The following is a 27,362-nucleotide window of genomic DNA, read 5'->3' as shown; positions in this document are numbered from 1 at the left end:
CAATATAAAACAACAAATTTCCATGCAAAACAATGTACTGCTTTGGGTACAGAATTATTGACATGATCAGACCGCCAGGGAGGTTAATGTTGACTATTTTTTTTAAAGGAACTGTCAGCTGATGGAAAGCAATTTTCTCCTCTGCCAACTAAAATTCTATTCTCAGATTTTTAAGTAGTGGTAGATGCTTTCTACATAAAAAGTTTAAAAATTCTCTGATTCCTTTTTACATTTTTCACGTTTAACCGTTCTACATGTTGAGGGACATGACTTGATAAGTTTGTTTTTATCTTTTTTCATAAATGTGTATCATCTGTCTATTGTGAGCGCAGCACTGCGACAATGAAAACATTTTTCTTGGCATTGCTTTAAAAGGTCAGCCGTCCTTGATTTGTTCACTTTCAGGCCATTCCCTTCTTGATTTCCTCAGGAAAGGCTGCTCGTCTTTGCCCTCCCAGTCCAAGTCTCCCAGCCGCCGTGCAGTGTTCCCAAGCCTGCCAGCCAGAGCTTACTGCTCCCTCCTGGGCTGCTCTGCTTGCGCCTTTGTTCGAGTGCCTCCCCACTTGGCTGGCATCATTGGCCACTTTACATGTCTGCTTTCCACCACACTGTGAGATTAAGGACAAGAATCCTGTCTTACTGCATGTGATGACCCTGGGCCTTACGGGGTGATTCATAGCATCAGGGTAAAGCAGGCCTTGTGGCACAGTGCTTAAGGGACCCATCTCTGGAGGCAGACAGACTTGACTTCTGATCCACGTTCTTCCGCCTACTTGGCATGTCCCTTGAGAAAGTATGTATTCTTTATTCAGCCATATAATTTAATCAATAAATATTTATTTATTCTTTCTTTATATGAATGTAGGCACACACACACACACACACACACACACACACACACAGTCCCTGATACTGAGTTAGATGCTTAGTCTCTGAATCTAGGTTCTCTCATCTCATTAATGGGACTAATAATGCGCCTTATCTCAGAGCTATTGTGAGAATTAGCACGCACTAATGCGGTATTTACTGTGAGCACACAATAAATACTCAGGAAATATTAGTGATTATTCACTCTGCTATTAATAAAGTGCTGACTCATTTCCACTTTCAGGAGAGAATGAAACCCAGGGTGGGTCCGTGACTAGTTCAGTGTTAGGTACTGCTCGTCAGACCTTTCACACTTGCACGAGCTATGGGATTTCTGTTTCTGAATTGTGCTACCCTTCTCCCATCCCCACAAGTTCCCAGGAAAAACAAACAAACAAACAAAAACACGGATGAGCTAGAATATGCGTCCTCAATGATCATAAATAAATTAAGTTCTTTAAATTTACTTTTGATTCACACATTAAAAACAGTTCAGCTTCAATGATTTAGAAATAAAGTACAGGGAACTTGAAAAGCTTAATTTCCAAATTTGTCATTTTATATTAGCAATACATGATGCTTAATTCCATCATGGAGTGTGTGTGTGTGTGTGTGTGTGTGTGTGTGTGTGTGTGTGTGTGTTGGGTAGTGAGTTTGGATCTCCTCTCTGCGTGGTTTCACAGTAACTGAGCACTTCCTGCTGCCATTCTGTGTAACTGGGCCCATTGTCTACCGTCTTGCAAGATGTCAAGTATAACTTACCTTGTTTGGGTCTAAAGTACTAAGACAGCAGTTTCATGACCTATAAATATTCTCTTAGTAATAAAATACTGGGAAGCGAAAGTATTAATAAAGGAAGACTTTGGAGAGAAAGCTGGGCAATTCCAAAGCATGTTACTTTCCAAAATTTCTTTGAGAAGAAATCTTTACTGTTGTCAAAACACAGTACTCTCAGAGGTCTCACTGGAGCTGATATCCTCTCCCCTAAGAATCTCCCAAATCCTCATCCTCATTGACCTCCATGTTAGCTAATGCCATATTTTAACAAATGAAACCTTCCTTTTAGAATAGGTTTAGATTTGCAGAAAAGTTGCAGATGGTAGCGTTCTCATATACCCCCAATTTAGCTTCTCCTATTGTTCATCTCATATCAGTGAGGTACATTTGTTGCATCCAGAGAGCACTGGTGCATTACTATTATATTAATGAAACTCTACAGTTCATTAGGGTTTCACTAGTTTTCCTTTGTTTGTTCCAGGATTCCATGTTATATTTATTTTCATGTCTCCTTAGCTTTTTCTGGTCTGTGACAGTTTCCCAGACTTTCCTTGTTTTTAATGACCTTGACAGTTTTGAGGTGTTGGATAGGTCAGGTAATTTGTAAATGTCCCCCAATTTGGTTTTGTCTGATGTTTCTCTCGTGGTAACAATGGAGTTAGAGGTTTTGAAGTATGATTCTCATCACATCGTATCAAGGGTAGATGCTATCCACATGATTTGTCATTGAGGAAGCTGGTCCAAATCACTTGGCTGAGGGAGTGTTTGTTAGGTTTTTCCACTGTAAAATCATTCCCTGCCCCCTTTTCCATATTGCTCTCTTTAAAAGGAAGTCACCATGTGTAGCCCACATTTAAGGAGTGGGGAGTATTTATATAAATGATTTGTAATCCTTCTATACAGATTTGGATTTGTCTGTTCTCCCACATTTATTTATTTATTCAATAATTATATCAGTATGGACTCATGAATATTTATTTTGTACTTTGGATTATAATCTAATACAACATTATTTATTTTGTTGCTCAAATTGTTCCAGCTTTGGCCCTTGGGACTCTTTCAGTTGGTTCCTGTGTGACTATGATAGACTCCCATCAGTATGTTTTTTGAGCACTTGCTTACTTTCTTGTACTACAAGATGCCCCAGGCTCATCTAGTATTTTCCTGTCCCCAGCCCTGGAAGCAGCCATTTCTGTAGAGGGATCTGATTCATTTTATTGATGAGTGCTGTTAAAAACCAAGACTTGAGTGCTTGTGTGCTCACTGGGGTATCATTGCGTCTAGGCTGTCTGAATGAACAGAGCTAGGAAATACATGTGTGTGTATACTGAGCCATATGTTCACACATTATCTATCTATCTATCTATCTATCTATCTATCTATCTATCTATCTATCTATCTATCATCTATCTATCTGATCTCTTTATCTATCTGGCCAAACACTGAGTTCATTCTAATTCAGTGTCGCATGGTTCACTGTAGCTTTCCCCCTTGCTTATCTGTAATCTTCCTTTCCAAGAGTGAGAAGCCTGACTCCCAACATCCACTGTCCATTTGTTCCATGTGTTCCATCCCAGTATACATGCAGAGCAGTTTCAGAATTGTTAACTCATACCCCTGTGTAATGACACACATTGTGGTTTTTCTGTGCCTTTTCTCCTCCCTTCCACCAGTCATTTATCTTACCCCCCCAAAAGGAAGAGATTTGATCCAACCCAATGGAAACTGATTAGCAACAGAGCAAGGATTTCCTTTAGGCCACTCAAGACAAGGAGAGCCGCTTGACTTCCTTAGAAACCATCATTCGGTCTCGTCTGTGACGGCTCCTAGCTTCAGTTTACTCTGACCTTATTGTCTCCTTGATCCTGTGCCCAGAAATTGTATGTATTCCCCTGTGTGTGATGACACACATACCGCGTCGTTGTGTCAGGTGAGAGAGAAGCCTCATGTAATTGTAGGAAATAAAGTTAAATCTTTCCCAAGTGCTGCTCTAATGCTTCTTTGCCATATGTCCTGTGGCCCTTGAAGGGGAAAAAGGCGGAATTATAATGGAAACTTAAAATCTGTCAATATAAAATTGATTGATAAGGGCCGGCCAAGTGGTTCAGTTGGTTAAGAGCTCGCTCAAGAGTGTGAGCTCTGAGCAACAGGGTCGCTGGTTCAAGTCCCAGCCCGAGCTGAGCTGCCAACAGATGGCAGGATGGCTCAGCTAAAGAAAGAAAAAAAGAAAATAAAGAAATAAACATAGAATGATAAGGTTATGTAAGCCTAATAAATGACAAAGGCACAAAGAAAATAGCCTAGTGACATCGTGCATGTGCACTGCGTCATCACTGGGATTTCCTCTGAATGGTGGCCTCCTTGACCATTCGTTCCTCAGCTCATAGTACTTTCAAGTGTCCTGTGGGTGGTCACCTTCTCCCCTCACTCTCCTGGGCCACAACCGGAAGCATCTCCTGCTTGGGTGTGGTGAGAGTATCCTTGTCAAGTGCCAGATCGCAGGGGGAGGCTGTCTTTTACCATGAAGTATGCTGTTAGCTGTCAGCTTTATTCACTTGATCAGCTTATGGAAGTTCTCCTGTTCCTGCTATAATGAGAGTGCACATCATGATTGGATGTGGAATTTTGTCCTGTCCTTTTCCTGCATCTATTAAGACAGTCATATTGTTTTTCTTAAATTTGTAGTATAATGAATTGTATTCATTCTTAAAATATTGAATCAGCCTTCAATTTCTAGAATAATCACTATTTCATATTGATGTTTTATTTTTTATTATATTACTGAATACTGTATATATATGTTATTACATTCCACCTTTTAATATTTAATTAAACTTTTTATTTCAAAATAAAAAGTAAAATAGCCCAGAAACCATATTTTAAGGAAATAAAGGTTGGTTTGCTTGTTTTTTTTGTTTTTTTTTTGCTTTCTTTAAGTTCTTGATTTTTAAATGTCAGATGTTTTTGTATAATGCCCTTTTAATGGGTATATTTTTCTTCGGTACAATGAAATCACTATGCGTAATGTTGTAAGCATATACTTAGCACAGCAGAATATTTTCGAAGCATTTTAACCACATATGATTTCTCTGTAATTGTTTTTGTTGTTGTTGGACTTCACAGATGTAGTCTCATTAACCTTCAGATAGTTAGGGATATTTAGAGGAAAGCTGAGATCAACTTTGTCACCTGCTTTTGCACAGAGTGGTTATCGGTCTGTACAGAATCCGTACCAGGAGTTCTTTTATTGAGGTTCTTTTCTAAATGAACTTTTACCTGCAAAATTGTGAGAGGTGGAATACTCTGCTGCATTTGTCTCACTTCCTCAGTGACTAAAATAATTATGTGTGGAGAAAAATCTAAAATAAATATCTAAACTATCACATAGCCATCTAATATTACAAAAATGCTACAAACTCTCATATTAGATTTATTTTTCTAAGAATCCTTGTCATTCAATTCTCATATCTCAGAGGGAAGACTATCCAAACCTGTAATTTGTTTTATATGGTAATTATCTAGCCACATCCAGTTTTGGTTTGCATGGTCACGTTTGCAGTGGGACTGCTTAATTGATAAATTTCTGTTTAAATGAAAAATAAAACCTGCATGTTATCTCTGAATTCTTATCAGTTTGTGGCGTGGAGAAGTCTTGTTAGGTGTGTGAGCTTGTTTCAGTGGGAAAATAGACTGAGCTGTGTCATTTAAACTGTGTACATTCGAACAACAAATGCCTGTATTTCTTTTCTTTACTCTATTTCAAAATATTTCAATAATGCTTTAAATATTTTAAAATGCTGATCTCAAGTGTGAGAGGAAAAGTTTTGATAAATGACAGATCACTCCTTTTATCATGATAGTGGATAAAAATTAACATTTAAAAGTCATTAAATTTAGGCTTTCATCTGGGATTCACCTGGCAATTTGTTTTTAGCTGCATGTAAATGCTAAATTCACTAGATCTGTGAAAAAAAATTTTTTAGAAAGTTTTAAACTAATTTGAATGGTAAATTGGTCCAAAAGAAAAAATTAGAGAAATATCAGTGGCATTGGCAGTACCTTACATGTTTGGAGGAAAGGAGAGAGTTGATGTTGTGTTTATATTACTCAAAAGCAGGTGACAATCCCCTTTATGTTCATGGTGTAAGAGGAGTGCAATGGCAATTTGTGCCAACATATGGTTTCTAATCGCAAGTGTGGTTTATTATAATAGCCCAACAATTAGAAAATTACAGGTGGACTCATTCAATTAGGAAAAAGTGTGTGTGTGTTAGTGTGTGTGTGTACGTGCGTGCTGGTGTGGTCTTTGGCACTGGCCCAGGCAGGCCCTTTCCAGAGTAGAGATAAAGACTAGAATTGTAATTGCATAATAAAGAAAGATAATGGCTGTTAATTTATTATGCAGCTATGAATTTAACATTAAGACTTTCATTTTTCACTCACCAACTCCCTCAATCTCCCCATCTGTCACCTAGGGAATTATTCAATTTTTGTTTTTCTTTGTTGATTTTTTGTTTTCAGGAGAAAAATAGACTGTTCTTAAATGGTTCGGGTCCAAAGCAGAATTTTTATGGAGTGTCAAGGAACTGGATATGTGGGTTGAGAAAAAATGAGAACTAGATGTGTGTGTGTCTGTAGCCACAGAGGTGATTTTGAGATGGAAACTTTACTTCCTATGTTTGTAATAGTCAACCCTTTTATATTTCACAACATTTAAACTGTTCAAAATTAAGGCCTTCAGCATGAAGTCTCAATGAAGAAGAGACACCATATACATTTAGTTCCTCCCTGGGTTTGCCTCGAGTTTAAGGAAAGCCGTTGGACAGGAGTGGAAGTGAAATAAGTAAGGATTTCACTTTTTTACTCTGGCTTAGCTTCACCATCAGTCTGTTGCGTATCTCTCTACGCCTGTTGCACTGTGGTCAACGTGGGCAGGGTGAAGTAGGACTAGGAGCCATACACCGAAGAACTTGCATTTCCACCTGAAATCAGGCTAGACCTTACTAATGGCAAGAATGGGTTCATCCTTCTTGTTTGGCAGTACTCATAGGATTTAGGCATTGGCATGTATTGATTGTCTTTTTTCATTCAGTTTAAGATTTTCCTGGTTCTTAGTATGTCAAGTAACTTTTGATTGAAACTTAGACATTTTTGTATTATGTGATAAAACTTAATTTTATTGAAACGCTTGTTTTAACTGGCTGTGCATGACATCTCTCCAGAAAGTGAAGCAAGGCGTACCACCTCATTACTGCCAGGTAGAAGGAAAAATCCAGGTTCCCCATTCATCTTCTGTTGATACCTGGTGGCAGAAATGGGGGTGGTGGTGATTCCTTGTTACCGTTGGGCATGGTGGGATTTCCAGACACCCATGTGGTTTCCACTGACACCACAGTGAGTGGGGGTGGCCTTGTTCCCACTGGGCAGTGGCTTGATACCACCCCAGTATTAGGGGGAAGGAAAGAAGGAAGATACCTTGTTACTGCCAGGTAGGGCTGGAAGTCAAGCTCCCACATCGTCTCCGCTGGCACTGTAGAGGATGCGTCATTACCAGCCGGCAGTCATAAGGGCCCTCCTTGGTCTTCTCTGACAGCAAGCTCCATATTAGAGCTTCCTGAGGGTAAAAGTCTAGTCTCCCCACTCACCTTTGCTGACATGGATGGTCACAGTTTCTTCTGTGGTGTTTGGCTGGAGTAAAGCAGTCATTTCTTTAAAAGTTTTCTGTCTTGCTAGGCTGTTCCTTTCCTGCTCCTTTAGCTAGAGAGAGCAGCTTTTGTTGAGGCTTGTTTCGTCTGTGACCATTGGTCTTTTCAGGTTGGTGACAGCTTCAGCTACAAGTCTGGGATATACGAGACAAACAGAAAACCCAGAGATCTTAGCGCCATATTGTTTCTTGGGTCCTGGGGTCCCAGGCTGGTCTACATTCTTTTCACCTTGCAGAGCCTTATACTGGTTTTTTTTTATATGTAACACCCAGGTTGTTTTTAGTTGTATTTAGCAGAAAGACTAGGACAGAATTAAGCCTGCTCCATCTTTCTGCAAGCAGAAGTCCTTGCCATTCCATTTTTGTTTTATTTGTTTTGTTTTTCCTGATATTTTGTTTAAAGAGTTGTGAGGATTAAAGACTTTTAGTTAACCGTCACATATCCACCACCTAGATTCAACACTTAACATTTTGCCATATTTCACTTTATTGTATATTTATCTGTCCATTCCATCTATCCATCCATTTATTATTTTTTGGTGGACTTCAGTACACTTCACCCCTAAACATTTCAGCGTGCATCATTAATTGGACTTCACTACTTATTTATGGGCTTTTTTTAAAGGTAAATTTTACATAAAGTGAAATACACAATATCCTAATTACCATTTGATGTGTTTTGTATAATCCATCCCTCATTGAGGTAATTTCCATCACCCCAGAGCGTTCCCTCATGCCTCTTCTTAATTAATTCCCACCTCCGTCTCACCCCAAGAAGTAACTACTGTTCTGAATTTTTTTCTTCTTTTTTTTGTTTGTTTGTTTTGCCATAAATTAATTTTGCCCCTTCTAGAACTTCACATAAATAGAATCACACAGTATGTACTCTTTTGTTGCTTTTTTTTTTTACAGCACAATGTTTTTGAGATGCTTGTTCTTGTTGTATGTATCAGTGGCTCATTTTTATAAAAATGTTGAGTGCTCTTTCATTCTATGACTAATACTGTAGTTGATCCATTCTGAGCTGCTTCCAGTTATTTGCCATTAAAATTTGATAGTTGGGGTAATATAAGTCATCTCTGTCTTCCTTCTATTTTGAATATAATGCAATGCAGCTTATGGTTTTGGGCCTTTCTTCTGACTAATGAAATGATTAAGGCACATAAAGATATGTTCTACCTTACACAATATTCACAGTTTCCACATATTGTCAGTAGTAATGGCAGTCAGTTTATTCGAAGCTGAAAACTTATTTGAATAGAAGCAAAAGGTAGTTTTAGCTTTGTAAAAATTAGAATTTAGCTTCTTGGCACTAAATTTTGTTTGGTAAAACCATAGTTTTACTACGCCATAAGTGAAATTTTCATTGAGAATGCCAAACTAGCCTCCAGATGGACATCTTATTTCTGAAATACTTAAGACTATTTTATTCCTGCACAAAATATTGATGTAGTTGTCGCACATGGGTTCAGCTGTGTTTCACAGACCCTTCTGTGTCTGGCCCTACCTATTATGTAATTCTCTTCTTTTTTATTCCCCCAAATGATTATCTGACAGGACTATGATTTCTGATTGATTGATTGAATGATTGATATCAGGGGAGTTCTACCAGCTGGAAAATGGGGCAGAAAAACTTTAAGATTCCAATCAAAATGGGTATGCTCACTATGGACGGTGCAGGGCACAATAGATGGTGTTGTTTCTCACTTTCATTACAGCTTTTCTCTGACTTTATTTTTCTCTATGCAGTTGATGGACTGGATAAAGCTTCTATAGCAAACTCAGATGGCCCAACACCAGGTTCCCAAACACCTCCCTTCAAGAGAAAGGGGAAGCTCTCCACCATTGGTAAAATCTTTAAGCCTTGGAAATGGAGGAAAAAGAAGACCAGTGACAAATTTAGAGAAACCTCAGCAGGTACGAATATTATAACTTTGATAGAAGAGAAGATCAATTGTTAAATTCTTCAAAAGGTAAAAAATTGTGTATTGCAGGGTTGTTTTTATTTCGTTTTGGTTTTTTTTTCATTTGCCTTCTTTTTCTACTCACTTTGGCTTTCAAATATATTCTTGTTTTATATATTATATATATGTGTATATATGTATATATATTTGTCGATTCATATAAAATACTGATGCATAGAGAGGGGGAGGTGATGTAGAAAATGAGAAGTGGAAATGTTACTTGTCAACATTGTAGCTGCTGCAGTTATCCATTTATACACACACATACACACACAAATCACACACATTATTATTTATCTACTTAGTTTCAGCAGCACAATCCTATTTGTTAATTAAAAATGTTTTTAATGTCTTTTTTTAATGCATTTGTTCTGAGGGCAAAATTTGAATGGCAGTATGAAAGAAAAGTGTTGCTATATTTATTGTTTAATTTTACATTTCCATCATGCCTTTAGGACAAATAATTGGTCTCTGTCTTAGTGGAGTCATAACTCCATTGGTGTGAAAAATTTATTATTGTTATTTTATTTTGTGGGTTTGTTAAACCTTAAGAATTGTGTTATTTAGTACCTTTCGTGTGGACTCATGGTGGAAGCTGACTTTCAATCTCAGGCCAATTAAGCCCGATTTAAATTAGTGTTCAGTATCAGTGGTATTTTGTTAGTATATATTGACGTAAGTTCAGATTTTTCCATGCTCATAGTCCAGCACAGCCTCTTCATCAAAATTCCTTATTGCACCAAAGCCTAATATTGTCACTGTATGTGGAGGGTCACAGAGCTTATCTTACTGGTCTGTGCTGAGATAAGAGCTGGCCTTTAGCTCTAGAGCTGTGAAATAAGATTGATAATACCACAAGTAGCACAGGATACGGAATGGAAACACCAGGGCTTCCTAAAGAAAGTTGTCTCCGATGCGTTTGCAGCTATGTAATTTATTTGGGCATTTAATATTTAAAAAGAAATCATGATACTATGTCTGGGATTTGTTTCAAAATAATCCTGAAAGAGGGGTGGGTATAGATGAAAGAAGATTGGCCATGAGTTGGTAATTGCTTAAACTAAGTGATGGATCCTTGGGGTGTATTATTCTCATTTCAATACTTACAGATATTGGAAAATTCCCATAATAAAAAGGTAGAAACAGAAAAGAGACTTGGCTTAGAGGGAAATAATGATAGCTTGGTTACTGAGCCCTCTTTCGTTCATAATTGGCTTCTTGGATTACGAGCAGTGGGAAGTGGTGGACAGAATGCTGTGCTGAGCGAGGACACCTGGGTTCTAGTAGTGTTTTTGCTGCCAACGTGCTGTGTTACCTTGAGCAAGTCAGATCAGAGCTGAGTGAGTTGAAGTCCAAGGTGCTTTCAGGTCCAGATTCTGTTGTCGGTCCTTGACTCCTTCCAACCCCTGTTGGGCACCTTCTTCTCCCTTGTTCTTCAGTTGTGACTGGAACCACACTGGCCTTCCTAAGTGCCTCCCACCCACGTTTCCCAAAGCATCAGGAGAACCTGGCTCTTCACGTTACCACGGCTACTCAAGATGGGAGTAGGGCTCCAGACAGTAGCATTAAGATACTGACAAGAGAGGATGGAAGTCTCTTCAGTTGTTTTTCCTGCCCTTTACCCGAAACTGCACTGCTGACTCTCTCTCTCTAAAGTAGAAAAGACAGCTACAGAGAAATGCCCTTTCATCTTTCTTTGTCACCTCTTTTTAATTATTTTAACAGTGAGGAAGCTGTAACATATTTCTGCCAACCCTGAATATTTAAGAAAAGTCATTTTAAACAGCCTTAACTGCTGTTTTATGTTATCCCATATTTACTCAGGATAGCCTGGCCATCTTTGGGTTCTCTTTTTCCTTTTCAAATTCGCACAGGATTTTATATAAACTTGAGCTTCAAGAAGTTATTGATGGATACTGTATCCCAAGTTCCTAAACACTACCAAACCACATTAAAACCTGAGGAAATTGTTAGATGCCTCTTTGTGTTTTTTCTTCATCAAAATTGTGACTTAATAGAATAAAAACAACCCACGTAGATGTGTTAATAATGCTTTTGTGAATTTGCCTCCTACATTTACTTGCATGACTTCTTTTTAAACCCATATTACTATTGTTTTACTTGAGTTTTATAAGAGGTTATCAAGTGTCCCATTATAAAGTATTTCATCATCACCTTAAACATATGTTTATTTTAAGGCTTAAGTTTCTGCTGAGCTTTGTGGAGTGCCTAAAAGTATAAAATCTAAGTTAAGGGAAGCACAAAATGGTAGGTCATGTTTTTTTCACATTGAGGAAAGATGTCAAATCTAGAGGAAATCTGATGCAGTTGGAAATAACCAAGAGAAATGTGTTTGCTTCTTTAATAAATTATCTCAGAAACAAGGAAACCTGGCAACATGTTTGGGTATGACCAAGGCCATGTGCTATCTGGCAAACTACAAAGCACACCTTAGGCAAGACCCGCAATGTCTTGGGAAATGAAAGAAGATGAAGTCCTTCCAAGAAAAGTAGCCCTTCTGTTTTTCCTTCCCTTAAACTCCTGGCTTTAGAGTCATGTGGACATGTGCCTTTCCGTGTCCCACTGCACAGCGATTATTCACACCACTTTTCCTGGTCTAGGTTTCTGCTGTAGGCATTTTTAATGGCAAGTAGATAGGATGCAGCGCTGATGTATTAATGCCATTGAAATAATTGCCATTGTAATCTCACGTTTGCTGTGGTGGTAGAGGTTGGGCGGGGTCCTGTCCTTGGCCTGCTGTGGTGGTCCTGGAGTCAACTGTATTATGAAAGGCCATCTTCTCCTGTAAGGCAGGCTGGGCCTGTGCCCCAACTTCAAGTGCTCTGGCCTCGTTTTAAAGCAGAAAGTTACCTGTGTCTTTACCTCTGATTTAGGTTGGTCCATAGGCTGTTAGGTTCTAGGGCAGGAGAATAGCCCCCTTTTCCGTTTACTTTCCCCAGATGCCTCTCTTTGTTACTGCTCCTTTGGTCCCACGTAATCTCTAGGTTCTACCCCTTCCTTTCCTCTAGAACTTCAAATATCATTTACACTTTTTCCCTTACATAATCATTTCTTCCCCTTTTTTGGGGGAGGGGGATGGGGGGAGTTGCTGAAGTTCCTCTCTCTGTATCTTTAAATACACTTTCACCTCCCCAAAGCTAAGAATACAAACACCCTATCATAGTTATTCCTCCAACTTCTGCATAGTCTGTTACCATCCAGACCAAACCTGTATCTGCTGCTTCCACGTTCCCTCCGATCTCATTCCCTTTCCCACTTCAGTCACCCGGCGTCTAGTAGCCTCCTGAGGCTACGCCAAGCCTCCTCATCGTGAAATTTAGTCTTCTCTCATTTTCGTTCATTTCAGCCTCTACAGCACCTGCCATTACTGATTAGTCCTCCCTTGATTTACAAAAGGTGTCATTGTCTGGCCTTTCGCTTTTCTTTCTCTCTTTGCCCCCCGTCTTCCCTTTCTCATCTCCCCTAAGTCTTTCTCTGAATGTGCCCTTCCTCAGCGCACCTCTCTTCTCTGTACCCACATTTCTTTTTTTAAAAAGATTGTTATTAAGATATAGCTAACATAAAATATTATATTAGTTTCAGGGGTGCTTATTCAACATTTATATACCTAAAGAAGCGAGCACCACAGTAAGTCCAGCAACCATCTGACACCCTACCACGCTATCGCAATATTATGGACTATATTCCCCATGCTGTACATTACATCCCCACGACTTATTTGTTATATACCTGGAAGTTTAAACCTCTTATTCCCCTTCACTTCCCCCAACCCTTTTAAATTTTTCAATTACAGTTGACATTTAGTACTATTTTATATTAATTTCAGGTGTACAGCCTGAAATTGGCCAGACAGTTATATAATTTACGAAGTGATTCCCTGACTCGCCTAGTACCCACCTGGCACTATACATAGATATTATCGTATTATTGACTACATTCCCAATGCTGTATGTACCTTACAGCCCCTCAGTAACCCCATCTCTTAAACCCAGGCTCCCTCAGCAGCCCAGGCACTTCTGCCCAAGCACCTGATGGGCAGCACTGCTTGGGAACCGCATGTTAACTCAAAACCCACTCGTACAGTCTACATATACCTCATTGAAAATATTGTACCTGCCAGGCACTGTGCTAGAGCCAGGTATTCTGCAGTGAATAAGCGAGCAAGGTTCCTGCCCTCGTGGAGCTTTCATTCTAGAGAGGTAAGGTGCTGATGCATGCTGTGAATGAGCACAGAGAGTGAAGAACGACGGAGTGGAAAAGTACTACGTACAAACCCGTTCCAAAGAAAAACAGATCCCTTGCCAGCCCCAGCTATCCTTGCTATTGCAGACATGGCTTTCCTTGGCATCCAGTCAAAGAACCATGGAGTCCTTGGACTCTTCCTTGCCTATTTCCATCTCCTCTGTTTGGTTAGTTCCTAAAACTATTCACTTATTTCCTCCGAGTGCAGGGCCTCTAATGTTAGCCTTTCCACTCAGTCCCTGTTGTCTGGTCCTTAGCACTCTGTCTCAATTATTGCAGTAGCCTCTTTGCTGTACTTCGGTATTCGCTGTGGTAGCTATAGAAAGCTATCGAATGCTACAGACGGCAGGGAGAGGCAAAGCTCTGGCATTGAGCCTACAAGGGGAACCTGACCTAGCTGCTGAGGCTGACACACAAGGTTCAGGATGGCACCTTCTGTCAGGCTGTCAGGAACCCCAGAGTAAGCAAGATAACAATTTTCCAGGTCTCAGGCCAGACAAATGTAGCCGTGGGTACCGCACACCAAAGTGACACATGTTCCACCAGGTAGAGTAGAATAACAGAGCGTCCAGGTGAGTGAGATTGGGAAATCCAGGCAGGCTGTGGTAGCCAGGACGTTCTTTATAGAGGTGGTAGTATTCATGGGCACGTGGTGCCTGGTAAAAGGAATCCTAAGGATTCCAATAGGGCTCCTGTCCTCTCTTTTTATTTTTGTTTGTTTGTTTTTTAAGGAATCAAGGAATAGATCTGAACTAGGACAGGAAGTTACCAAATGATTCAGGACAGAAACTCACTGGGTAAAGTGGTTCTGTGAGAGTCGCCTCCTCAGACCCCAAACCTCAGTTGTTGAAGCTCCTGTTGCTAGAATGGCACAGCCCAAGAACTGGGTGGGAAGAGAGAGCAGAGGTTGTGCATTGGGGGGCGGGGGGGAAGGTAGAGAAAGCACCCATCTCTCTCCTGCAGATCATCCTGATACCACTCACTGCACAGTAACCTTCCTCAGGGGGACTTGGGTCCTGCCATGTCTTACTCAAAAAGTGAGACTGACCCCACCTTGTTTCCTAAATGAATGCCAGACGCCCCAGCCCTCCTCGGAGTAACCCAAACTGACCTTTTCTGTCATCTCTCTCTCTGCTAGTCACAAGCCTTGCACTTAAGTCACAAAGGTCACTCACGGAACATGTGCCAAAACTTCTTGTCCCCAGACCCCGCTTCTTGCTCTTCCATCTTCCTCTAAGCACCTTCTTCCCACAGCTACACCTGGGGAAATACCGCCCAAGCAAGGGTCGTAACATGTCTCTTCTTTCTGAAGATATGCTTGGCCTTGATTCTCAATCAGCTGGATAGGAACCTCCCCTCCTTTGCTTGTACTGCTATTATGACATGTGTACTTCGACTTCTGTTCTAGTTTCTGTGTCTGCTCCTAATTACTATGTAAACTATTTAAGGGCAGAGGCTATCTCACTCTTCTTTGCCCCATTTCAGGTGCTTTATATAATCATTTGTGTATGGTATGCACACTTAAATGTGCCTCAAATTGCTTATTGAATATGCACTAGAACTAAAAATACAGCACTGGGTGCTTTAGAACTTTATCAAAGAAATTGCAGATTGAAAAATCGTAATGGAAAAGAGAAAGACAGTCATTTAAAATACCAACCAACCAAAAACATCTGTACTCACAATTATAACCATATACAATTAAGAAGACGATAAAATAATTAGGGCAATTTCCCCTGTCCTGTCTTTTGCCCTTATTTTAAAAGTAAGTTATACTCCTAAATTAAAAAAACAAAACCCAAGGCAGCTTTTCTTCATTAAAATTATGACTGTCGTTTTGCTAGTAATGGGGAAGGAATGCCAGTCTAGATATTTGGATAACATGGCAAGTTAGCAGCTATCTACGAACCAGAGTAACTTGTAGAGAGTCATATGGTAAAACGTTTAATTTACTGAAGGAACTCTGCATTCCCTAATAATAACAATGGCTAATTTTTATTGAATGTTGTTATGTGTCAGTTCCTGCTCCAAGAACTATATTTACGTTAACTCATTTAACCATCAAAACTTAGGAAGTTTAAGTGCTATTATTCCAGTTTTACTCGTGAGGACACTAAGACTAGGAAATTCAAATGAGTTGCCCAAGGAAACCCATTTGGTAGGAGGCAAAGGCAATATTTGAACCCAAGCAATATGGCACCTGACCATCACTATGTTGCATCTCTAGAACATAACTTCATACAGTAAGGATTGCTCATTGAAAGGTGACCCAAATACATGGGTTTGCTTCATATAGTAGAGTTTTTACTGTAAGAAGGATTTGGTCTCAAGAATTATTTCGGTTCTTCATGACTGGCCTGATGTCTGCATTGTACACATAGAAAAATGGTTGGCAAGGATCAAAGTTATGTTTGGTCTTATTAAAGATACTATTCTTTGTAACCACAGAGGCATAATGTTGCTGCTGGATACTCTTTTCTATGTCTAGAAAGTAGGGCAAAGGTAGAGGATTTGCCCACGGTGATACTTGTTAAGGACTGGTCTAGCTGCAGCAACAAATAACATAATTTTGACTTTATTTATCTCATTCCACTGAGGACGTGAAAGTGTTTTCGTGTATCATTCACCCTCACACCATATTGGAGGAAGAGAGGAGAATCTCTCCCTTTTCCCATTTTGTATAGTGAGAAAAGTTACATAACCAGCCAAAGACCACACAGCACATCCAGGTCCACACAGAGCTTCTTGCTGACATGTTAGACGGCACTCATGTGTCCTCCCAGATGTTTATTGAGCATCTGCATCCATCTGTCAGGCCCTGTTATATACTCTAGTGATACAGCAAGGAACAAAAGGACAGAACTGCCTTTCCTTATGGTGCTTACATGCCTGTAGGGGTGGGAGGCAGAAAGTGACCCCAGGAAGTTAGATAGTATATTAGAAAGTGAGAAGAGAAAAAAGAAAGCAAGGAGTATGGAATGTGGGAAGGAAGTTATGGTTCAAAATAGGAGGGTTAGGGAAACTATCAGGAAGGCAAAGTGAAGGAGGAGGAAAGGAAAAACACTCAGAGAAATCCTATTAAGTAATCGCATGCATTTCCTTCTAATAATGGCGTTAATACACTGTGAATGTAGTCCATGAAAAACTTTCCTCTGTCCAATAAGTTAACAATGAAAATGCCCCACATTCATGAACCTCATGGTTGTTAATTTTGATCTGTTGCTGGCATGATGGCTCCTAACAAATTACATAATTTTACTCTATACTGTTCTATTAGAAGAGGAGCAGAAATCCAGGAAAAGGAATTAACTCTGTAATATAAACGTTTTGTTATGGCTTCCTTTCTTAAATTGGAACCCAAGAGCCAGATTCTCACATGCCGTCAGAAAGCCAGCTAGCTTCACAGGGTCCAAGTTTAGGGTCCGTAAAATGGTGGTGTTTTTTGGTGGAACCAACAGAAAATGCATTTGTATGTTGAAATACTAATGCATTATTGCTTCGGTCTTCAAATAGTCCCTAACTTACATACCAGTGGTGTTCCCAATACTGCTTTGTTAGATTACTTGGAATAATGAGAATGTTCCCAAGTTAATTTACAAAATTCAGTTTAATTCACAATATACCTAAAGCCTGATACTATTTAGGCTCGTCCAAATACAGCCAAACACTATTTATTGTTACTATAGTAGGCCACTTTCTGAGTTTTCTATTGACATTGAGAATTTTCAGGTGTAAAGGACCTCACCAGCTACCTAGGTCTGTCTCCAGGGCAGGAATTCTCCCTGTCTCTAGCAACCCTGACAACATATAGTTGTTCAACTTCTTCCTGACCTCTCAATTCCTAGCTCTAATGAGTAGGGAAGTTTTCTTGCATATTGACCTGAAACAAATTCTCTCTAATTTTTCTAACTATCTCCTGGTAATAATACATATACGGAGGGTGCCAAAAAAAAAAGTATACATATTTTAAGAAAGGAAAAAAACTATTAAAATTGTAATACTCAATATATACCGATACCAAAAGATGACTACAAGTCACATTTGACTTCTGCAATTCCAAGAGGTGCTCAATGAGGTTACCATCAGCGTCTGAACACTTCTGATTACAGTGAACTACTGCTTGAGCAACGTTGACCTAAGTGTCCACTTGTATGCATTTTTTGGCACCTCCCCTACCCCCGGTGTGAGTGTGAGAGAGAGAGAGAGAGAGTGTGTGTGTGTGTGTGTGTGTGTGCTTCCTAATTCCATTGTTACATGATGATCCTTCCATCTTAAAGTTCTTTCATCCCCTTGATCTGTCTTCAATTTAGAGTTTCTCACCATGGGACCACACTAAATTGCCTAGATTATTGAGTTAGTTGTTATTGAGTACCAGGCCCAGGGCAACGTGTGCCAGGGCCACAGTGATGGACAAACCTGATGACGTCCCTGCTGTCCTGGAGCCTGCAGGGTGGTCTGTGGCCATACTTCATGTTCCCATTCTTGGCTGTGTTTAATGCTAAGATAACGTGATGACTTTCCCCAAAATTCTTATTATTGCACTTCACCAAACGTATTTTTACTCTTTGGAATTACATCCAATATAAGAAGTCATCTTGTTATTAAAATGATAAGAATTTATCAGTAGGAATTAAGTATCTTATAAATGTCTAGAGAAGTGAAAGCTCCCCCCTGATAATTTATGTTCCATTTCTGCTCATTTAATGTTCTCTATATAGAAAAACACTAGCCAGGTCCCCCTAGCAGGGTGATTTGTTTTACCCCCTTATAACAACATGTTATATGTTCTTTCTACATGCAGCCTGTACTTATTCTCTGACACATGTCCCCGCCAGGTTCTGTGCATTTTCCTTACGGTCTCCAGATAGGCATTCTCCTGCCTGACATTAGACCTCCCCTTTGTATCAGATCTGTCTCTTTTTAGTTGTCAGGGATCCTGTCCCATCACGTTTCAAAGAGTTCCTTTCTGCGTTGACACCTCAGGTTGCCTTTGTTTTATTACTCTTTCTCTGTTTCTCTGTACCCATTCATATTATATCCACGCTTCTTGGATACTCTTTCCCCTGTAAGCTCCAGAAGTTTCCACTGTTTTTACTTCCCTAGCTGCTGCTATCCTCCATGATACCTGATTTTATACTATTATCTGGGTGCTTTTCCTCGCTCCCTAATTCAAGTTCAGTCAGTCTCCACCCAGCATATCACTTCTATTTTCACGGGATGGACCCCATGTCTTGACAGGCCTAGATTGATTGTACAAATGTTACGATCCAGAAAATCAGACCTTGTCTTTGACACCATCAGTTCCAATGGCTATTCTCTTTGTCCACTCTTTTTGTGTGTCATGGTCTTCAGCCAGAAGAGAAGAGAAGAGAGCTGCACCAAGCCATCCACACCTCTCTGTTTCCTACTCAGGACTTCTGAGTAGATGGGCCATCTGATTGCTTCTAGGGAAGTTATTCCTCCAAGTCAAATAGTTGTTTTAATTTAGTTGTGGAGGGCGCATCTCAGTGGCCCATGTGGGGGTCGAACCAGCAACCTTGGTGTCATGAGCACTGCACTCTAACCAGCTGAGCTAACCAGCCGACCCAGGTTATTCCTGTTTTGAAAAATCAGAAGAGCGTTTGAGACATCTTGGCATGTCCTCCTTCGTGTCTAAGAAACACATTACGAGAAGGTAGCATTCCTTCTGATGAGCCACACAGGTCACAGCTCTTTGGTAGTCAGTAACCATTGTTTGACTCTTCCTGCCTACTCTGAAGAACCTGCCTTGTTCATTCATACAGCGAGTGTTCACTGATCTCCTGCCATGAGCCCAGGCCTGTTGTCTGCACGGGATACCATAGCAAATGGGGGAAAGACTCATGAGCTCTGTCCTTTGCTCTTGGCCTTGGGTTCCATGGTGGACTACTCTTCCCGCCTGTCTCTCTTACCTGCCGCCCAGCTCCCAACCCACACCGAGCATCAGCCTTTTCCCTCTCCTTTCTGTTACCTTTTTCCTCCTGTCAACCTCTTCACTGTAGTTTTGCTTCGTCTTCCTCAAAACATTTCTTTGTGACTTACGTAACTATATCATTTTTCTACTCCTTCTGTACATCTTTCACCTTTTCCAGGCCAGAACAAAGGGATAGGTTCCCCAACTCCTTTGACCTTCCCTGTTAGGGTCAGAACTGGTTTGTATTTATAGCTCACCTATGGGTGCTTTCTCTCCTAGGAAGAAAAGCAAAGGTCCCAGCTGAGACATCACTGGAATGGTTTCTGCACAGTCCAGACCTCAGGTCCCAAGGTTACCTGTAGTCAGTTTTTGGCAGCCCCTGTGGAAACATTTCCTGTAAACTCCCCCAGCAACCCGGGCCCCTGGGAATGAGGCTTTTCGCTGAGCATGGTTTGTGCTTGCTGTGGCAAACCTTAGTCCTTTCAGAAAACGCAAATAGGTTTTTGATTTTTCCAAAACTTTTCCCTGCCTTGCCTTCCTTTTTGACTGTGGACATGAGCCAACGAGCCTACAGTCCACAGGAAGATGTACTTATTCTTCCTGACTACGCTAATGGTAGACTCCTGAGATTTTCTTAGAAGTAGCTCTGGTTGGCTTACATGGGAGGCAGATATACGAAGGAACCACTAACTAGTTCACTATCACTGCTTTTGTTAACATGGCTTTCTCAAAAGAATGCACTTGGCCATTCATCACTCTAGTTCTCTCTCTGTCTCTGTCTCTCTCTCTCTCTGTCTCTCTCTCTCTCTCTCTCTCTCTCTCTCTCTCTCTCTCTCTCTCTCTCTCTCTCTCCTCTCTCTCTCTCATTATGTGTGTGTATACAGTTCTATGAATTTTAATATATGTATAGTTTTTATGTGAATGCTGTTATAATCAGGATATACCACAGTTCCATCCTCCCAAACTTGTCCTTGAGCTATCATTTATAGTAACACCTGCCTCCTCTCCACCTGCACTGCCCCAACCCCATCTTCTCTGTTCTTCTTCACTATCCTTTTGTTGTTTCAAGAATGTCATAAAAATTGGAATCGTTCAGCATGAAATCTTTTAAGACTGGCTTCTTTTACTCAGCATACCACCTTTTAGATTCAAGCAGGTTATTGCATGTATCAGTCATTCCTTTTGATTGGTAGTTAGTATTCTGTGGCATGGATGTACCATAGTTTGTTTATCCATTCACCTGGTGAAGGACATGTGGGTTGTTTCCAGTTTGGGGTAATTATGAATAGAGCTGCTATAAACAGTCATGTAAAGGTTTTTGTGTGAACAAACATTATCATTTCTCTAGTGAAAATAATGTAAGGGTAGCTTTTGGGTCCTCTATTAAATGTGTGTTTAACTTTATAAGCAGCTACCAAAGTATTTCCCAGCGTTTTGCATTCCTATCGGCAATATAGGACAGTTCCAGTTTCTCCACATCCTTGTCTGCACTTGATATTGTTGTGATGTTTTTTTTTTAATTGTGGTTAAAAATAATCTTAAAAATCATTATCTCAACCATTTTGAAATGTATAATATAGTAGTGTAAAGAATATTTACATTGTTGTGAAACAGATCTCCAGAACTTTGTCATCTTATAGAACTGAAACTCGATCTCTGGTAAACAGGGCCCCTTTGCCCCATCTCCCTGATCCCTGGTTAACACCATTCCACTTTCCATAGCTCTTCTTTTGACTACATTAGATACTTCATATAAGTGGAATCATACAGAAGTTGTCGTATTATAACTGTTTCATTTCACTTAGCATAATGTCTTCAAGGCTCATTCATGTTGAAGCATGTGAAAGCATTTCTTTCCTTTTTAAGACTGAATAATATGTATGTCTATACTGGGGGGGGGTGCCAAAAAAATGTATACACATGACTTGTATTCATCTTTTGTTATCGGTATATATTATTACAAAAATTTTTAAAGATTTTATTGGGGAATTGGGGGAGGGGAACAGCACTGGGGAATCGGGAAGGGGAACAGACAAGTTGCTGTCCTTTTGTTCTTCAGTCTAGTTGTGAAGGACATTGCGTCACTGGCCCATGTTGGTATTATCATTGCGCTCTTCCCTGGTGAGGCAGTCGCTCGCCAGCTATTGGGTGGCGTTCCACGTGGCTCATGGCAGCTCACAAAAACTCACGCTCGCTGCTGGCCAGCCCCAGTGCAGCCTACGCCATTGCCGGCAATTCACGGTAGCCCAGCTCCAGGTTGAGCTGTTGTTCACCATCTTAGCTGCAGAGGGCACAGCATCACTGGCCTGCATGTGGGATCTGAACTGGGGCCCTGCTGCTCAGAGCTGGCATCCCAAGCCAACTCTTAACCAACTTGCCACTCGGCTCGCCCGAGTATTACAATTTTAATACAGTTTTTTTCCTTTCTTAAAATGTGTATACATTTTTTTGGCACCCTCTGTACTAGTAGCCCCTACTTTCGAAAATGTGCTTAATGCCACTTCACTTTGTCCCTGTTTTTGCTAACTGAAAGAAATCCAAAGAGGATTTTTGCTTTTATGGAAAAAAGCAAAAAGAGAAAATAGCATCTAGCATTAGTTTTGCACGAGCCCTTAGAGAGGCAGAGGCACCCCAAGCCGTGAGAGTGGTCCCACCAAGCTCCTCCCCTGGGAACCACACTCAGCATCAAGCCTCATCACTTTGAACTGTGTCTGTGAGCATCTGGGCTCTATCTAGATGTATTTTGTGCATTTCTACTTTTACTATAGGTTAGTGTTGTTTTAGGTATACTTTGGTCATCCTATATTAAGTCTCTTCTCTCCTCTTTTCTTAACAGCTTTATTAAGATATACCGAACAGTTCACCCACTTAATGTGTGCAATTCAATGGGTTTTAAGTATTATTCATCAACTATGGAACCTTTACCACAGTCAACATTATACATTTTCATTATCCTAAAAAGAAATTCTGCCCTGTTAGCAGTCACTCCCCATTTCCCCCCCAAAGCCCCCAGCTCCATTTTCCGTCTCTGTAGTTTTTTGCTTATTCTCGGTGTTTCATATAAATGGAGTCATATAAAAAATACGTGGTCTTTTGTGACTGGTTTCTTTCACATAGCATAATGTTTTCAAGGTTCATTCATGTAACATGTATCAGTACTTAAGTTCTTTTTATTGTTGAATCATATTCTATTGTATGAATATACCATACTTGATCTATCCATCAGCTGATGGTCATTTGAGTTGTTTCTACTTTTGGCTATTGTGAATAACTCTGCTGTGAACATTTGTGTACAAGTTTTTGTGTAGACATATGTTTTCACTTCTCTTGGTTATATACCTAGAAATGGAATTGCTGAGTCATGTGGTAATTCAATACTTAACATTGTGTGGAACTGCCAAGACTGTTTTCCAAAGCAGCTGCACGATTTTGCATTCCCACCAGAAGTGTGCGAGGGTTCCAATTTCTCCACACTCTGGGCAACATTTGTTATTATCTGTCTTTTTTTATTATTGCATTCCTAGTAGGTATAGAGTAGGTCCCCTAGTACTCTCGGTTCCTCCTTTTGTGTCTTTTTTCTTTTTCCATAGTACATTTTCCTTTCAACCCCTCGTAAATTATTTCTATTGTTTATTATCTGGTCCTCCTTCCCACTAGATGACAAATTCCATGACAACAGGGATTTTTGTTTTCTTTTCTGATAAAATCCCAAATCAACTAGAATAAATAGTACTTGGCTTATGTTAAGCATTCAGTAAATGTTTGTTGAATGAATGAGGTAATGAAAGGCTTTCAGTGGACCTGGTCCCATCCCATATATGGGGTGTTTGCAAGTGAATGTGATTTGGAAAGTTCTGGAATTTGGGGGGAGTGAGGGAAAGACAATACCTGTTTTCAATTCTTTCTTTGTGTTCATATCATTGACTAGTGCGTAAGAGTCTTAAAGAATCCTGAAGAGCCAAAATAGACAAAATGAATATTTCACGAAATTGAATGGACGGGTTGGGGGCTTATTCTCTCATGAGTGGATAATGAACTTAAGTAACTGTTACTGTCTGCCCTGTATGGCAGCAACCTTTTAAAGGTCAATGTGGAGGCATCATTGACACAAGAAGGAGGCAGCACGGGGTTGTGTTTCAGTTCGACCATTTGTGTACCTGTGTACATTGTAACTGACCCTAATAAGACCAGATGAGTGTTAGAAATCCCGTAGCTAAGCGAGATAATATATAATAATTTTATCATACATACTTTCTTGAAATTCTCTGATTCTGTTTTCCTAAATACATATGATGGTATTAAAACAGATTACTTCTATACACATTAAATATGAAGGGAACTAAATATTCTCCTGTATTTTTCCCCCAGTAGAATGAATTTTTTCTTGATTCAGTCTTTCTGCTCACAGTGAATGGAGAGAATCATTACGACCCTACCTTTTTATTTATGGAGCATTTATTATTCATTATAGGGGTAAAACCCATTTATCGGAAAGAGTAGTATGAGTGCTAACTTTCTGTATATTTGTCGTAATTTAAATTAGCGGTTTCATAAATATTGAAACCTTCCATCACTGCTTTCAAATAGCCAGCTGCACAATGAATGGCCAAGCCGTCAGGACCCACCCTTTTATAGATATGTAAACATAAACCATAAAATCTTATTTCTAAATGGAGTTGAGACTCCCCGGCTCCCTGTACCTTCTAGAAAATGTGACATTGTTTGTTTAATCCACACTGAGCTTTAAGTATAAATTTGTTGAGCCGTAGAGCTGGCCAGAATCTCAGGCTTCCAGCCTTCCCAGGGGGACTTCGGTTCTTCTAGGGCAAGTGAACTCCGATAAGCAGGGCATTTTCACTGAGCAGTCTATGAAAACATTCTCAAAAGAGCCATGGATACTATAGACTTTGCTGATTTCTGATTATAAATGACATTTTTTTTAAAAGAAGCACACCCACTAGAATGAAATGTAGAATTAACTTGCATGGGTTTTTTTTTTTGGTGTGTTTTTTTTCTTTGCCACATTTAATTCCTAAGCGGGATGTGGAGAAAAGGAGCATTGTTCCCATTGATCTCTTAACAAAAAAGGTTTCCATTGGCATGAGACATAGTGAGTTTGTATTGCTTTAAGTGAGGGCCTGATTGTTTATACGCCTTACTTGGGTGGATAATTTCCTAATTTCATTTTCCTCTGGGGTGGTGCCACTTTTAAACACTTCTAGAGGTACTACAGAGTTCCTTCTGGCCTGGGTCAGAGAGCTCATGTCAGGAAAGTCCATTACTTTATTTCCTTTGCATATTATTTCCCTTTGTGGTTTTGTTTTGTTTTGTTTTGTTTTCATCCTGTGATACGAATCCGGTCTTTATCACTAAGGGCTAAGTCCTGGAAAGTGGCTGCATTTTAGCTTAGACATTTTCCTGATTTGTTTCCCACTTGGAATATAAGTTATAGTTTTAATTCTTATTTCCTTTTGTTAGGTGAAAGGAGTTCACTCCTCTAGGCTTACGTTTTTTTCAGCCTAAGTTCTTTTCAGCTGCTTTCCCAAACCCAGACTCTCTAGGTTTTGAAACGGATACTCTTGAAGTTTCTTTATTCCAAAGTATAAGCGTTTCCTTAGTACCTTTTACAAGACAGGGCATGCGAAGCTATGCGAGAGAAATATAAGAGAATGAAAAGCACGGGAGGAGAGAAGACTGAAAAATAGTGAGTGAACAATTATGTATCAGTGTGGTGGACATTCTCCGAAAAATCCTTCTGATCTGTTTTTTGTTTTAGACATATGGCTGTCTGCATTAATGTAGTCCAAAAATATCTTATAATTTATTTTTTAAATTGTGGTAGAAAACACATAACATAAAACTTACCATCTTAAACCATTTTCAAGTGTCTTAAGTTGAAATGTGCTACTGAGCTGCAACCAATCTCGAGAACATTTTCATCTTGCAAAGCTTAAACTCTCTACCTATTTAATCAATCACCCATTTTCCCCGCCCCCCCCCACCATCCCTGTAATTTGTTTTTAAAGAAAATCTTCGGTGACTCAAGTGTAAAACATTAGTGACACCAACTAAAATTTAATCACCTGTTTAAATCTGATATTGAGACACCACTGGCATTATGTAGTCTTTTCTGCTGTGTTTCTCAATTCAACGCTAAAAGGTTCAGTGTAGTTACTACTGCATGAGATTTGAAAATGGCCCCTTTGACGAATTTGCTACATGTGGAGCATATGAAGTAAAGTGTTTTTTAGCAAATAAAAGTTTAAAAACCTTTTATTTCTGTTACTCATTTGAAGTTATATTTGGGATTAAAATAAAAAAGAATAAGATATGTGGATATTATTATTAATAATAACCAGCCCTTGTTGAGTTTTACCTGTGTGCCAGATGCTTGTAATCTTCCCAGATACTCTATGAAGTATATTAGGTTGCTGTTATAATCCCCATATCACTAATGGATAAACTGAGGCATAGGAAAGTTAAATAACTTGCCCTAAATTCCAGGGCTTGTAAACAGCATAGCCCACATTTGAACCTCCGAAGCCTGGCTTGAGTCTTCTTTCTTAAGCCCTGCACAATGCTGCCTTCTAGATCAGGGGTCGGCAAACTGCGGCTCTTTGGGTACGTACATGTGGCTCTGAAGTAAAATTGAAAAAGAAAATAAAACTATCATAGTTTCATTTATAACATTTTTAAAGGATATTATTCACATAATGGTGATTTCATTTGTTTTATGGCTCTCGAATAATTTTTTTAAATTGTTGTGAGGGACAGGATTGGCTCTTCTGTCTCAAAAGTTTGCAGACCCCTCCTGTAGATCAGTAGCGTGTAAGGTAAAAACATCAATAGGCTACAATATTATCAAAGGGTAGACATTTGTAGACAGGGGAAAATGGAAAGTTGGGGAGAGAAAAAGTAATATTTATGTGGCCCCTACTTTGTGTCCAACAGTTCACCAGATGGTTTGGTCATCTGAATGTCCATCCAAATTAGGTTTGCCTACCTCTATTTTCCTATGAGGAACAGAGGCAGGGAGGAGTTTAGGAGCTTGCGAATGGTCACCTGATAATATGCTGCAAGGCCTGACTTTGAACTCAAGATGTTTTTTTAAAAGGGCTAGACTTTGTAGTTCCTGGTCCATTTCCCGTGTTCTAGCCTTTTCAGTCCTCAAGAAGAATGAGACCCGGATCCAACCCTAATAACCAGAAATTTTGAAAGAGAGTGGACAGGAAGACTGCTGAAAGGGAACATTATGTCAACATGGAATGTTAGCATTGTTAGCAAACCTTAAACATTATAGTTTCAGGTACATCCCCCCAACCCCCAGGCATTTTGGGGTGTTTTGTCATGGAAAACATAAACTTTAGTTGAAGTTACCCGTGTTTCTCTTACTGCAGAGTCATGCAGGAGTCGGGTATCAGTTATTTTTCCTGGTTTAGTCTAGGCCTGGGCCAGTTTTGCCAAAGAAATAATGTTTTTTACAAACACGGTGTGCATTCTCTTGTGTAGGCAAGATGATGGGTAGAGGAGGGAAATGTTTCAAGTGCTCAAGAAAACAAACTTTTCAATCATCTTAAGAAACCTATTCTGATTAGATATGTATATGGAAGTAATAAACATGGATTTGGGGAATGCCTGCTCCGTCTTCTTACTAACTTAGACTGGTTACTCACACCTATTAGTCTGAGTTGGTCATGTTTTAATATCTGTTGTTTGTGGGTTAACTAAATAAAATAGGCTGTTAAAGATTGTACATTTACCACCTCAAAAAATTTCACCTAAGATAGGAATCATTTCATATGCCTTTAATCCTGGATAATAGAACTTGATATTTAAATGAATGAGAATGTCTTCA

The 27,362-nt window shown here is 39.7% G+C and overlaps 1 protein-coding gene across 1 annotated transcript in view; it reads left to right on the top strand.

Annotated features, from left to right (window-relative positions):
• The window catches only part of PHACTR2 (phosphatase and actin regulator 2), a 240,151-nt gene that overhangs the window by 160,285 nt on the left and 52,504 nt on the right, over positions 1 to 27,362 (top strand). Inside the window, exon 2 of the mRNA XM_019653744.1 lies at positions 9,098 to 9,265. Within this exon, the coding sequence (XP_019509289.1) occupies positions 9,098 to 9,265 (168 nt within the window). The remainder of the gene's footprint in view (positions 1 to 9,097; positions 9,266 to 27,362) is intronic.

This window comes from Hipposideros armiger, unplaced genomic scaffold (assembly GCF_001890085.2).
Source record: "Hipposideros armiger isolate ML-2016 unplaced genomic scaffold, ASM189008v1 scaffold_206, whole genome shotgun sequence".
NCBI lineage: Eukaryota > Metazoa > Chordata > Mammalia > Chiroptera > Hipposideridae > Hipposideros > Hipposideros armiger.
The sequence above is the reverse complement of the archived record's forward strand: the minus strand, read 5'-3'. Positions and strand labels throughout refer to the sequence as shown.